Raw genomic sequence first — 13850 nt, 5'->3', positions numbered from 1 at the left:
TGTAATATCGGAAGAAATTGTTCAGATCGGTTAACTATAGCATATAGCTGCCATACAAACTGAATGATCGGAATCTAGTGCTGGCATGGGAAACTTTGGCATTTGACGTGGTATCTTCACGAAATTTGAGATCACAATAGCAATATAAAGTCACAAAGGTTTAGAAATAGCAATCACTGGTAACACAGATATTGAAAAATGGTAATATCGTTCATCACTATAATGTAATGTTGAACTGTTTTGTTATCTACTATGGCGGAGATAATGGTACTTACTGGATTATTGTTGTTATTATGCGTAATGTTGCTGGTCTTTCTGTTATTGCCGATACTGCTATTAATATTGGTGTTATTAGTGTGGTTAATGTTTTCGTTACTATTTCTACTTTGCTGCTGTTGATAATGATTATGATTCTGATGAAGATTGCTGGCGGGGTATTCCATTTGATCTGAACAAAAACTTATTGGTTCTGTAGTCGGATCGGCTTTCAAAGTCGAATCGTTGATTCCTGAGCTTTTGGGCGCCGGCAAATGTAATTGCTGCTGCTGCTGCTCTATATGCAATTGGTGATTGTACTGTTGTTGCTGCTGGAGTTGCAAATCTTGTTGTTGGTGATAATTATAGGGGTATTGGGGGTGTTGTTGTTGATGTTGTTGTAATGGATATGGATCAAATAATGTTTGCAAATCGAAATAATTTGGCTGCTGCTGATGTTGTGAAAGCAGCGAAAGCGCCATTCGGTTTTATAAATATGCCAAGGATGTTAATACACGCACCCACACGATCGATTAAAACGCAATATTTATGTTCAATTACCGAAATTTAATAATAGAGTCCCGGAACAAATGTTTTCACTTACGTACGTTGTTATTATTTCTTTCCGACGCGTTTTGTTAGTTTAGAATTTTGGAAGACAACCAAGGAAGTTGTCTTTAGATCTTCCTAATGAAGTTGATGTAGCAAAATGGTGGCGGACTTCAGAATGTGTGTACTATAAACACATATTTTTGAAATTTTTAAGAGTTTGAGGTACAGGGACCTTGCAATATTTATTTTTCACATTCAGGGAAGCTATTTACACTTTGATTTTACTAATAACCGTATGCTTCTTTACACTAATTTCTACTGTTATTTTATTTACTATTTTATATTGAACTCCTTAATATCGTTAAAATGAATATAGCTTTGTAACACGAACTAGTTGACTAAATATTTTACTTTGACACTGAAGGCTGTTTTGGTGAAACAATTTGCAAGCTTCACAGCTAAAATGTTTAAAATAATACGAAAAAGGAATTGTACAGCTCCTTTATTCCTGTTGTCTCACGTTGACGATGGCTTCGAAGTAGGGTATTTTCGATTTTCAGCAGCATTTTGTTTATCAGATACATGTAACTCACTTGGTGCTCATTGGAATGGAATCGGAGTTCTTTGTGATTAGGCTTCTCCATTTATTGAAAGGCAAAGTTTTGTTTTCGCGATCGAAAAAGTTGAAAACTCTGTTTGTATAGTTTATTCTCAAGTATAATTGTTCGTGTGGATTTCGCACTGTGCGCGTTCGCAGCAATTTATCAGTTTAATCAGGCAGCACTCCAGCTTTCTATCGGCTTTGTTGTTGCGCTTATCGCGTCTAGTCAAATGCTCGAATTCATCATGGTGCTTTGACTGTTTTCGTTCGATGTCCGACAGTATTACACAGACTATTCAGATTAATTTATTTGCACTTTATTGAATATATCAACTTTATTTTCTACTTTAATTGTGCCACGTTTTTACTTGTTTTTAGTATTTTTTGACTGATAATATGATCATTTGTGGAAAATAATAAACAAATTACGCTCTCCGAAAATGTGGTATTTCTTAAATTATTCCGATTCGCACAACACTCGATTACTTTCTGAAATGGGTTTTTTGTGTTGTTAACAATTCGACACTACACAGAGTCGCTAGTCGAATTGGTGTGCGATGTATGGTGATTTTCCTATACAATGTCACAATCGTAATCTTGTTCACTGCTCATGTGTGTTTAACTTTTTAACTTTGTATTATTTATTCAACACTGTATTTGTTAATATGATAAGTTCACTTCTGCACTTTTTTGTTGTTTTTTTATGGTTGTTATTGTTTTTCCTTTTTGCTGTTGAGTTGTTGACGCTGTCGTTGTGAGCTAGGCCAGTTAGTAAGAGCGTGATTTTAATGACGTTTCAGCTAGTTTCTCAAACTATAAATATTCACTCACTGTAAACACACACGTATTTATTATCGTAGAATATTTGTTAAAGTTTTAATCAGATTTGCTTGAATTAAAATGTACTTATTAATTGATCCGACTGTGTATTTCAATTTGTTCACGCCTGAAACGAAAAACGCCAGTGTTTGTTATAATTACGCGCACATTCTCCAGATATACTCGTATATATATCGACAAAATGGACACCCACTTAGGCAACACTAACAAACTTGTATCATTTAGAGTCTTTAGTTGTGATCTTTTTCCGTAGTTGGGGTTTTCGGTGAGCGTCTATGGAACGTTTAAGCACGTTAAAGGAGCAATTTTAATACAACGAAGCAATGCTTCGCACAGCGAAATGAGACCAGCATTTTCGTAGAACTTTTGGCTGAATCCAACCACCACCGCTACCGCGCGTCGTTCGTCCACGAGGTCAAAACAAAAATGATCAGGGAGAAATTGTGTCGCTTGCGGGAAACTGCAGAATCCGTATCCAATCAATCAGTTCAGCGATGGTGATGATTCTGGTCTTGCTTGTGTTTCTGTCAACAGATCCAGCTTTAGCGACGATTCAAACACGGACTCCGACAGATCGACTGGTGGCGCTCGCTCGATACTCACTACAAGTACAAAATAAATGAAAACGAGAACGAAAACGAAAACTACTGATGACTGCGACCTAAAAGCTTATTTCATTGCTAACCTATCCATACATATGTATATATGTATGTACATACAAGTATTTACGTCCATTTGTAGTACACACATTTATGCATATTGTCATCAATGTTGCTTTGTTGGCGTTGTCTCCATGTATCGACATACATAAGTATTTATATATGTATAGATATTTTACTCATGAATCTTACTGATGATGGCTCTACCACCGACAGTCACTTACTACACACATATGTACATTCTAATAACCGTATATAAGTTCGATATAGCTAATTGAATGGGAAATAAGCGTGGAAGAGGTCGGTTACTAGCATTCAGGAGTGTGGAGTCTCTTTTGTTCAGATACTTATCTTAATAAACCGTTTAAAAGTATGCAGATGTACTGAGTGTATGTGTGTGTGTATGGAAATTTATATGAGTAGTGTGTGAAAAGTAATCAGGGAGTAAGTGAGTACGTTGTGATGTAGAAGAGATCGAGAGCTCAAGTAACCTTTGCTGGCAGGTTGGTGAGCTTCATATCCACACACACTTCACACACCGCTTACTCTTTCGCGCCTCCCTTTGCATTCGGTGTAAACAAATATATACGTACTTAAATAGAAGAGTGTGTGCTTAAATTTGGAATATTTTTTTCTGACAATTTAGTATTATACAAGCCTCATTCGGCCAGTCTTGCCTTCGTAAAATATTAGGGGGATTCTCTTGCCCTTGCAAGATTGCAGATTGCAAAAATCCTATACCGAAATATACAAGGGCACGAGAGCACTCATTGCAGAATCTAGTGATATATGAACGGCTGATTAGGTCAATTTATTATAAATCACTATTGTACATGGCTATTGTGAATTGGCACACCTTCTGCATTCATTCTTAACAAAAAAACTGTAACAAAAAAACTGTATAAATTATAAAATCTATTTAAAATTTAGCTTCCTCAACAATTTAACGTCAAAACATGTATTTAAGTAAAATGACAGCTAGCGCAAGGTTGCAATTATTTTTTTACGTGTCATTGCACGAAAATAAACATGGGTTTTGGTCTGACATATTTAACAGCCATTGCAAATAATTTTCTGCGTGTGTTTGTTGTTGTGCCGGTGCACCACCGTGCAAGGGCTTTGCAAGAGCAAGAGAATACCCCTATTGTATTCGTGTTAATGTTTGTACGAACGTATTTCAATGCCTTTCCATAAACTAGGTGTACACATCCACGTGAGTATTACATGCTTATTTACAATTGTACGATCATCTATTTCTCAAATTCACCATACACACCCCGATCACGAACTAGAGTTCACTAACGTCCGTATCAACATATACATATGTACATAAGTATCTACATACTTCAATATACGTAAGCTTATATGTTTTTGTCACTGGCTTAATACTTTTCAACGAACTTGTATGTGTATGTATGTAATACATACGAGTATACATTGTATTTTCGTTGTGTCTGATAAAATAATAGCGTTTAACAGATCTTGCCTTGTGAGTGGGATTACGATGATTTCACGTTTCAATCAACAAATGTTGCACAATTGGCTTTCCTTCGTTCAATAGTTAGTTCAGTAAAAACATATAAGTATATATACATATACATATGTAAATATACTTATGTACAACGATACATAAAAGTCGACGCTGTTCGTTAAACATCAATTGTTGATATTTTATTATTGCATACATCGTTTTGTTCTGATCTTATTGTCGTAGAACTTGGGCATTTTGGTTATTGCCAACAGATACGCTAGTATGGAAATGCTCAGAGCCACAAAATCATGACTGATACTCACACACCTACAACTGAGCACTCACAGTTGGTTCTCGACTGTGTTTTCTCATTAGCTCAGCAAATAAAGGAATATTGCTCACAAATTGATAGCGAAACCCCAAACTACGAACATTTGTTTCATATAAATATATGTATGTATGTTGTATGTATGTATTAACATACACGTTTAATTTAAATTTTGATCTAATATCAATTATATTTGCTCGAAGACATTGTTAAAACGAAATCATTAAAATTCGAAGAAGCAAAAACAGCGCCCGTGCTGAGAGACGTTCACAAACTTTTATATATTACACTTATGGTATAAATTTTATTGAAAAAGGTCCCGGCAATTGAGGTTCAAGGAAGCAACAGAAGCGCTAAAATATAACACTTGCTATAATTACAATCGTAACAATCGTACTAACTTCGCTGAATGCGGCATAAGATGGTACGAGTTATGGTTTCCAAAAGCTGTTCTCACCATTCAGCGAGAATTAGAGCCATGGTTGACCAAATGGTTTTAGTCAGCGAAATAACTTGCTCTACCTACTTGCCATGTGCATGTATATTCATATACTTATATGTATGTATGTATGTGATTAGGTTGTTATGCCAACACCGGGAATGCATTTCATACATACACTTATGAATGTATATATATATTCAGATACTTACATAGAAACCCAGTAGGGAAATGCACTGCTACCATAGGAGGTCAAAATTGTAATTATACAAGTACATACATGTATGTATATAACGAGAAAATTAATATTTCTACTTTTTTGATTCAGATAACGTTGTCGTATTCGTTTATGTTTATTCTAAAAATCTCTGGCTACAAACGTACATAAAATTAAACTAATTAAATTAGTTTCTGCTTTGTGCGGTTTGTCTGACTAAACCGTTGCATGAATTGAAAAATTACCTCAACCAATGAGGATGGTTTGTAAAAAATATCAGAAAATGTTCATTTTTAACAGATTTACAAGCGTAAATTTCCAAGATGTGACTTTTCCATACCATTTTTTTTTAAACTTTTTTGTTTTGTTTTCCTATTGACTTATTTGTAAAATATTTGAATCGTTCGATTCCGGTCGTTTGCTTTCTTTATTTCGGCTATTCAAAAGGTAAATTATTGAAAATTATTCAGTGAAAACTTTATGTGTGTTTCATACAAAGTGGTCAATTACAGATTGAAATTAGTTACAATACCACGAAGAGGTCGCCCTAATATCGGTCGGCGTTCTTCTTGCCATCAACGTACATTGACAGCCCAAAACACATGCACGAGTACTCGCAGGATGTGATGACATACTTGTGGAATTATGGATCGCAGTCAATTAGCAAGCGATCGTCACGATGTCACAGCACGCCTTTTCAAACAACAGCTACGATGTTTGATCGACTTTATCTTGAAACAACACTATCCAACTTTGGTTTGTATCTACTTCATAATTGGCGTAGACACCGCTTACGCTATTATAGCCGAGTTAACAGCAGCGCGCCAATCGTTTCTTCTTTTCGCTACGTGGCGCCAGTTATATATTCCAATCGAAGCCAGGTCCTTCTCCACTTGGTCCTTCCAACGGAGTAGAGGTCTTCCTCTTCCTCTGCTTCCCCCGGCGGGTACTGCGTCGAATACTTTCAGAGCTGGAGTGTTTTCATCCATCCGGGCAACATGACCTAGCCAGAGTAGCTGCTGTCTTTTAATTCGCTGAACTATGTCAATGTCGTCGTATATCTCGTACAGCTCATCGTTCCATCGAATGCGATATTCGCCGTGGCCAACGCGCAAAGGACCATAAATCTTTCGCAGAACTTTTCTCTCGAAAACTCGCAACGTCGACTCATCAGTTGTTGAAATCGTCCAAGCCTCTGCACCATATAGCAGGACGGGAATTATGAGTGACTTATAGAGTTTGGTTTTTGTTTGTCGATAGAGGACTTTGCTTCTCAATTGCCTACAAAGTCCGAAGTAGCACCTGTACGCAAGAGTTGTCCTGCGTTGGATTTCTAGGCTGACATTGTTGGTGGTGTTTACGCAGGTTCCAAGATAGACGAAATTATCTACAACTTCAAAGTTCCTTGTCCAGCCTGGAGAAAGCAGAACTAACGGCGCGGGTGTTGAGGCCGATGGTATCAATATCATCGGCATACGCCAGCAGCTGTACACTCTTATAGAAGATGGTACCTTCTCTATTTAGTTCTGCAGCTCGAACTATTTTCTCCAGAAGCAGGTTGAAGAAGTCGCACGATATGGAGTCGCCTTGTCTGAAACCTCGTTTGGTATCGAACGGCTCGGAGAGGTCCTTCCCGATTCTGACGAAGCTTTTGGTGTTGCTCAATGTCAGCTTACACAGCCGTATTAGTTTTGCGGGGATACCATATTCAGGCATCGCGGCATAAAGGCAGCTCTTTTCGTGCTGTCGAAAGCAGCTTTGAAATCGACGAAGAGGTGGTGTGTGTCGATTCTTCTTTCACGGGTCTTTTCCAAGATTTGGCGCATGGTGAATATCTGGTCGGTTGTTGATTTTCAAGGTCTAAAGCCACACTGATAAGGTCCAATCAGTTTGTTGACGGTGGGCTTTAATCTTTCACACAATATGCTCGATAGAACCTTATATGCGATGTTGAGGAGGCTAATCCCACGGTAGTTGGCGCAGATTGTGGGGTCTCCTTTTTTATGGATTGGGCATAGCACACTTAAATTCCAATCGTTGGGCATGCTTTCGTCCGACCATATTTTACAAAGAAGCTGATGCATGTTCCTTATTAGTTCTTCGCCGCCGTGTTTGAATAGCTCGGCCGGTAATCCATCGGCCCACGCCCGTTTGGTTGTTCTTCAGGTGGGTAATTGCTATTCGAACTTCTTCATGGTCGGGCAATGGAACGTCCGCTCCATCGTCATCGATTGGGGAATCGGGTTCGCCTTCTCCTGGCGTTGTGCGTCCACTGCCATTCAGCAGGCTGGAGAAGTGTTCCCTCCATAATTTAAGTATACTCTGGGCATCGGTCACTAGAACACTTTTGGTGGTTCTACAAGAGTGTGCTCCGGTCTTGAAACCTTCTGTAAGCTGCCGCATTTTTTCGTAGAATTTTCGAGCATTACCCCTGTCGGCCAGCTTATCAAGCTCTTCATACTCACGCATTTCGACCTCTTTCTTTTTTGTCTGAAAATGCGTCTCGCTTCCCTCTTCAACTCTCGGTATCTATGCCATCCCGCACGTGGTGTGGTCGATCGTAACGTTGCGAGGTAGGCAGCCTGTTTTCTCTCCGCTGCGACACGGCACTCCTCGTCGTACTAGCTGTTCTTTTACACTTTCCGAAAACCAATGGTTTCGGTTACAGCTGAACGTAAGGAGTTTGAAATGCCGTCCCACAGTTCCCTTATACCGAGTTGTTGACGAGTGCTCTCAGAGGGCAGGACTGCAAGCCGAGTAGAAAATCCGTCGGCTGTCTGTTGTGATTGCAGCTTCTCGACGTCGAACCTCCCTTATGTTTCTTGGCGTGCGTTTTTTGCTGCATAGAGGCGGGTGCGAATCTTGGCTGCAACAAGATAGTGGTCCGAATCGATGTTAGGACCTCGGAGCGCACGCACATTTAAAACACTGGAGACGTGTCTTCCGTCTATCACAACATGATCGATCTGGTTGGTAGTTTTTCGATCCGGAGACAGCTAGGTAGTTTGATGAATCTTCTTATGCTGGAATTTAGTACTACAGATAACCATATTTTGGGCACCGGGGTTTGTATGACTGACAATAAACACACGAAACACTATCCACGTGATTCAATTTAGAGGAGTGAATATTAAAGTTGACAACACATAGATCGTACCATATTTGCCAATATTGTATAATTCACACTCAAAACTCATATCAATGTTGAGTATTGCAGTTTGGTGAAATCGATCAAATACGGTTACAAGTACGTCACCAAAGAAAGCAACATGGCGGTTATTGGCCTTGAACGAGATGAGATCAATATGTATGAAATGGATCGATGCGTGAACTGCAATGAAGCGTTTTGTAAGATATTTACTTTTTGCAATTCATGAACGTTTTCCTACTGTTGTGCATCTCGCAGTTCATTTGGAGAAGGGCAAAGGGTGTATTTCAACCCAGAGACTACAGTACAGCCAATGGAAACACCGCCAACAACAAAATTGGCATTGACAAGTTTTTTCTTAACTTGCAGTTCCTTTTGCGAGAACATTGCTCTATTCGGAAATGCCTTGATATTATACATGGAATTGGTTACGCAGAAAGCAAGGCCAAGCAGTAGATGGGCATCCAGGTGTGTTCTCAACTAACGCATTAGGACTAATTTATACAATCCACCCGAAAAACGACGATTGCTTCTACCTTCGGTAGCTATTGAATGTTTATCCGAACATTGGCCAAATTATCGTAACTACAATTGCTTGAGTGCACGCGCAATTTTAGCTGCCGAAAATACCGATGTTAATGACTTAAACTGGAGATTCAAAGTCAAATTCCGAAAGGTTTGCGCTCATATAATTCGATCGATCATCTTGACAATGAAGACGAAGCCGTGAATTATCCAGTGGAAATTCTAAATTCTTGGATCTGTCATTATTACTTATGTTTCGCAATGTCATGCGTCGAAACTGTGTAATGTAACGCGACTGATTGTGAAAACGTATTCAGTTTCCAGGGAAAATTGCATTTGCGATGACAATCAATACATACATAAGGATATTCGCATAAATCTAGAAATGCCATGATTTGGAAAACCATCTTCTCTGTATATTTACGCATCGGAACAGAAACCATAAAATGTTGTTTAACAAGTTGCGCCACATTAAAAAAATCGCAAATAAATGATTTTCTAAACCTGTAAATCCAACTTTTTACATTTCAAAACACATAATCTCGCGCAGGACATCGCCAGCGGAGTCAGCTAGTTATTAATAAAAAATGTCCAAAATCGGTTATTTTCAATAGCTCATAATTTACTATTACTCGTGGAACATGTCGCCGCCGACCTCCCACCATTGGTTGGAACTCATTTTTATTTGGATCATCAAAAATTGTTTAAAGCTTTGAACAACTTTTTTTCCGACAAATACGCGAAAATTTCATGCTTTACATAACATTTTATACTCTTGCAACTTGCAGGAATAAAAGCCAAGCATATATGTACCTTAAGGTGTAAGGTCAGCCGGATGTTCGAAAATCCTGATATTAGTTATATGGGGGCTAGGTTAAGCTTTCGCCCAATTTTATCTATTTTAGGCACAAAGATACGCTGTTATGAGTAAAACAAGTTCTGTAATTTTCATTGAGATAACTCAAATATTGGCCTAACTATATAGTATGCAATATAAAGTCACCAGGAAGTTCGGAAATATATATATGGGGGCTCACGGAAGTATGGACCCGATTCAACCCATTTTTGATACACAGAGCGATATTTTCAGTCAAAAGTCATAGATACTGGGGTCCACATATTCGATACCTAGAGGCTTGAACAGAGTCACTCGTATTTGGGCAATTTTTGGTCTTAAGGTAACATACTTCAACTTTTTGAGCCACAAAGATTTCAGAAATAATCTACCCCCTTTGCGAAAAGAAAAAAAATTGTTCGTTGCAATCAAATTCATTTTATTTAATACATATAACGTAAAAATTAATTTAGAAAAGTCGTATTAATTCAGAAAAGTCGCGTGGTCCAAATTATAGACCGCCGTCGCTGCTGTCAACTCTATGATACTCTTGGAAGCAAGTTTTATTTTTCAATAGACATAGTGGAATATTGCATGTTCCGCATATCCAATCCGTTCTTACTTGATTTTTAAAAGTACTGCACAAAACACATCGTCTTCGACCATCGTCCTTGAAATACCAAATCATTAACTATGTCTTCTATGATCAATAAGCTGAATATGTTGTAAGATTATTTCTCCGAAATCCGCCGAACATGCTCTGTTAAACCATGGTCGCCCGAAAACTCACATTGTGGAGAAGGTTTCACTAATTTAATCCAATTGGGTGAAATTTCCCCCATTTTCCCTCTGGATCCGCCACTGGGGTAAGGATTAGGTAATATACTTCAATCAGCACCTCACTTTCATCGACGCTTAACACTTCCAATATCTTGTGCCAATGTACCATATATGCCATCTATGTACATATAAATTATGAGTTCAGCACTATGTGCTTATTAAAAACTGTGGATTCCAGTGGGAGCGAGCGCTATGCGCTTTATATAAAATCCAAACTGCTGCTTTTATCCCGCATTGTCTGATTTTGGTATCTCCGCAAAACTAATACGGCAGTGTAAGCTGACGTTGAGCAACACCAAAAGCTCCGTCAGGATCGAGAAGGACTTCTCCGAGGCGTTCGATACTCAACAAGGTTTCAGACAAGGCGACTCTCTTTTGTTTGACTTCTTCAACCTACTTGTGGAGAAAGTAATTCGAGCTGCAGAACTAAACCGAGAAGGTACAACCATCTATAAGAGTGTACACTGTACAGCTGCTGGCGTATGCTGATGATATTGATATCATTGACCTTAACAACCGCGCCGTTAGCTCCGCTTTCTCCGGAATAGATAAGGCAGCGAAACAAATGGGTCTGGTGGTGAACGAGGCCAAGACGAAATGTTTCCTGTCATCAAACAAACAGTCGTCGCACTCGCGACTAAGCAACTACGTTACTTCTGACAGTCATAACTTCGAAGTTGTAGATAATTTCGTCTATCTTGAAACCAACATCAACACCAACAACAACGTTAGCCTCGAAATCCAACGCAGAATATCACTTGCCAACAGGCGCTACTTCAGACTAAGTAGGCAATTGAGAAGTAAAGTGCTCTCTCGACGAACAAAAACCAAACTCTATAAGGCACTCATTATTGCTATCCTGCTATATGATGCAGAGGCATGGACGATGACAACAACCGATGAGTCGACGTTGCGAGTTTTCGAGAGAAAGGTTCTGCGAAAGATTTATGGCCCTTTGCGTGTTGGCCATGGCGAATATCGCATTCGATGGAAGGATGATCTGTGAGAAATACACGACGACATTGACATAGTTTAGCGACTTAAAAGACATCAGCTACGCGAATGGACGAAAACACTCCAGCTCTGAAAGTATTCGACGCAGTACCCGCCGGGAGAAGCTGAGGAAGAGGAAGACCTTCACTTCGTTGAAGGATCTGGCTTCGCTTGGAATCTTCAATTGGCGCCACGTAGCGAAAAGAAGAAACGACTGGCGCGCTGTTGTTAACTCGGCTACAACCGCGTAAGCGGTTTCTTCGCCAGTAAAGAAGAAGAAGAAGTATTTATGTAATAGGTTTAAATTTAAGTAATACTATCTCTATTATATTTATTCATGAGCTTGCAATTTTTTCCTATAACATTTGTTTTAAAAACTGCGCCAATCAATTTTATTCCCATTAATTTCAATGCGAATTCAATTGGTTTGTTGTGATCTGGAAGTAATTTTTATAACAAATTCGTTATATTCATACTTGTGGGTACGAACACGCGCAAAATGATAAAAGAGCAAATGCCGATTCAAAGCAACACACAAATGGAATGTAAACCGTAGAAATAACATCACAATAAGATTCGTAGCCGGTCTGAATTGAAGCATTAATGAAAACTTAAAAAAGAATAAGCTCATTTACGTCCCTCCATATATTTATTAACACTCGTTGATTTCTTCGTTTTTTAGCAATTAGTACAAGAAATTATTTCTATCTTTGTAATAAATATGTACATACAAATACATAATTTTTGATTGCTTATGTATGTATGTATGTTTTGGTTAATAAACGAATTCCTCACGTTTTATTCACACATTGATATATATTTCATTTACCTCAAAATGTAGTCAAAAGACAAGCAGTCTGAACTAAAAACTGCTATTACGAGTATTTGACATTTTCGTCTTCTCCACCGACTTCCGAGTTCAGGACGAATTAAGAGCACATTGTATATACATTTTATTTATTTAGTTACTTAAGTCTATGAACATTAATTCTTACAGACTAATAGAAAATAATGAAACAAAAATTATGATATGTGACCTGGTCTACGGAAAGGCGGCTTAGGTGTCAAAAAATCAATTTTCACTTTTTAGTTGATTCGGATGGAAGATGAGATGCTTTTTCACGTGATAGAATCCAAAAAGTCATAACTTGTTTGAAAGTTCCCTAAAAATGTAGAGAAAGAAGAGTAAAAATACGAAAAAGTATAATTTTTTTGTAATGAACAAAATACATTGAATTATAAGCTATAAAGACATGATTATACACTAGAAAACCGTATTATGGGCCAAAAATAATAATGCTGAGTAGTTTATGTATTTTTCTTTGTTGTCGTTTTCCTTGAGATCTTTTTACGTGTTGATCCTGAGGAAGATGGACCTGGTTCCTCGTCTGGTTTGAGAATTTTTATTAGTTTTTGCCTTCCGTTTCTTCGATGGCAAATCTTTCGGCAATGGAGCCACAATATCTATGTACTTTAGATATATCCGAAACTAAGCTGCGAAGATTGTGATAGATGTACCACTGACGTTCCAAAGATAAACCGGCTGGTTGTATAACTTTCGGCATTTCAGGATCGATAGGTTTTAACAGAAGCTCAAATGACTGCACTTCTTCACTGTCTGCGAATTTCTTTGTTTTTACACATTCTGTAGAGATTATGAAATGATGGAATTGCGTGACAAGTGACTTGTACAGTGGTTTAAAATAGCTGTTCCATTCATACCAGACAACAGCAGCTGCGCGGTATTAGAGTAAACGTCAATTCTTCAGTGTTACTTTTTTAAATGTTCCACACTAGCAACTTACATGATAAACTATAATAATATTCCGACCAAAAACAACACTTACTGGACGTCCTTGAAGCCTCTGAAAAGGAGAACAATTAATGAGATAACGAGAAACTGACGAAACGAGTTGTTTATTTTTAACAGCTGTTTCCCAGAAAACTAGTTTTTGCACGTTAGCTCCCTTTTCGTAGACCAGGTCACATATAATAAAATTACAACTGAAGAAAGAGATAAATTAGCTAAAAAACAGAATTAATGAAGTAAGCCCTAAAGTGAAAAAGATCGAGTAGAACTTTTTCATTAAGCGAGTTAAACTCACGCACACTTGAGAGTTTTCTCACTTTTCCAGTAAAATCTTAAT

The 13850-nt window shown here is 38.1% G+C and overlaps 2 protein-coding genes across 5 annotated transcripts in view; both read right to left on the bottom strand.

The window, feature by feature from the left end:
• LOC120770584 (putative uncharacterized protein DDB_G0282133) overlaps positions 1-1249 on the bottom strand; it is a 47555-nt gene extending 46306 nt beyond the window's left edge. Inside the window, exon 1 of the mRNA XM_040098166.1 lies at positions 276-1249. Coding sequence (XP_039954100.1) covers positions 276-737 — 462 coding nt within the window. The 5' untranslated portion in view covers positions 738-1249. The remainder of the gene's footprint in view (positions 1-275) is intronic.
• LOC120770586 lies at positions 958-5085 on the bottom strand. 4 transcript variants are annotated; one of them, XM_040098170.1, is made up of 2 exons: positions 4995-5085; positions 958-2354 (listed from the first exon to the last, which is right to left on the bottom strand). In XM_040098170.1, the coding sequence occupies exon 2, from the start codon at positions 1449-1451 to the stop codon at positions 1275-1277; it is 177 nt and encodes a 58-aa protein (XP_039954104.1). In that variant the 5' UTR covers positions 1452-2354; positions 4995-5085; the 3' UTR covers positions 958-1274. The 4 variants fall into 4 exon arrangements, with proteins under 4 accessions (XP_039954104.1, XP_039954105.1, XP_039954102.1 ...); XM_040098171.1 differs by lacking the exon at positions 4995-5085 and adding an exon at positions 4863-4969; XM_040098168.1 differs by lacking the exon at positions 4995-5085 and adding an exon at positions 4702-4818 and having other exon boundaries at positions 958-2850.
• Positions 5086-13850: the final 8765 nt, after the last annotated feature.

Source organism: Bactrocera tryoni, chromosome 3 (assembly GCF_016617805.1).
Source record: "Bactrocera tryoni isolate S06 chromosome 3, CSIRO_BtryS06_freeze2, whole genome shotgun sequence".
Classification (NCBI taxonomy): Eukaryota; Metazoa; Arthropoda; class Insecta; order Diptera; family Tephritidae; genus Bactrocera; species Bactrocera tryoni.
The sequence above is the reverse complement of the archived record's forward strand: the minus strand, read 5'-3'. Positions and strand labels throughout refer to the sequence as shown.

Excerpts from the sequence above, each read along its gene's own strand:
- LOC120770586 (XM_040098170.1), bottom strand. The coding sequence starts at position 1,451 with ATGGAGAAGCCTAATCACAAAGAACTCCGATTCCATTCCAATGAGCAC.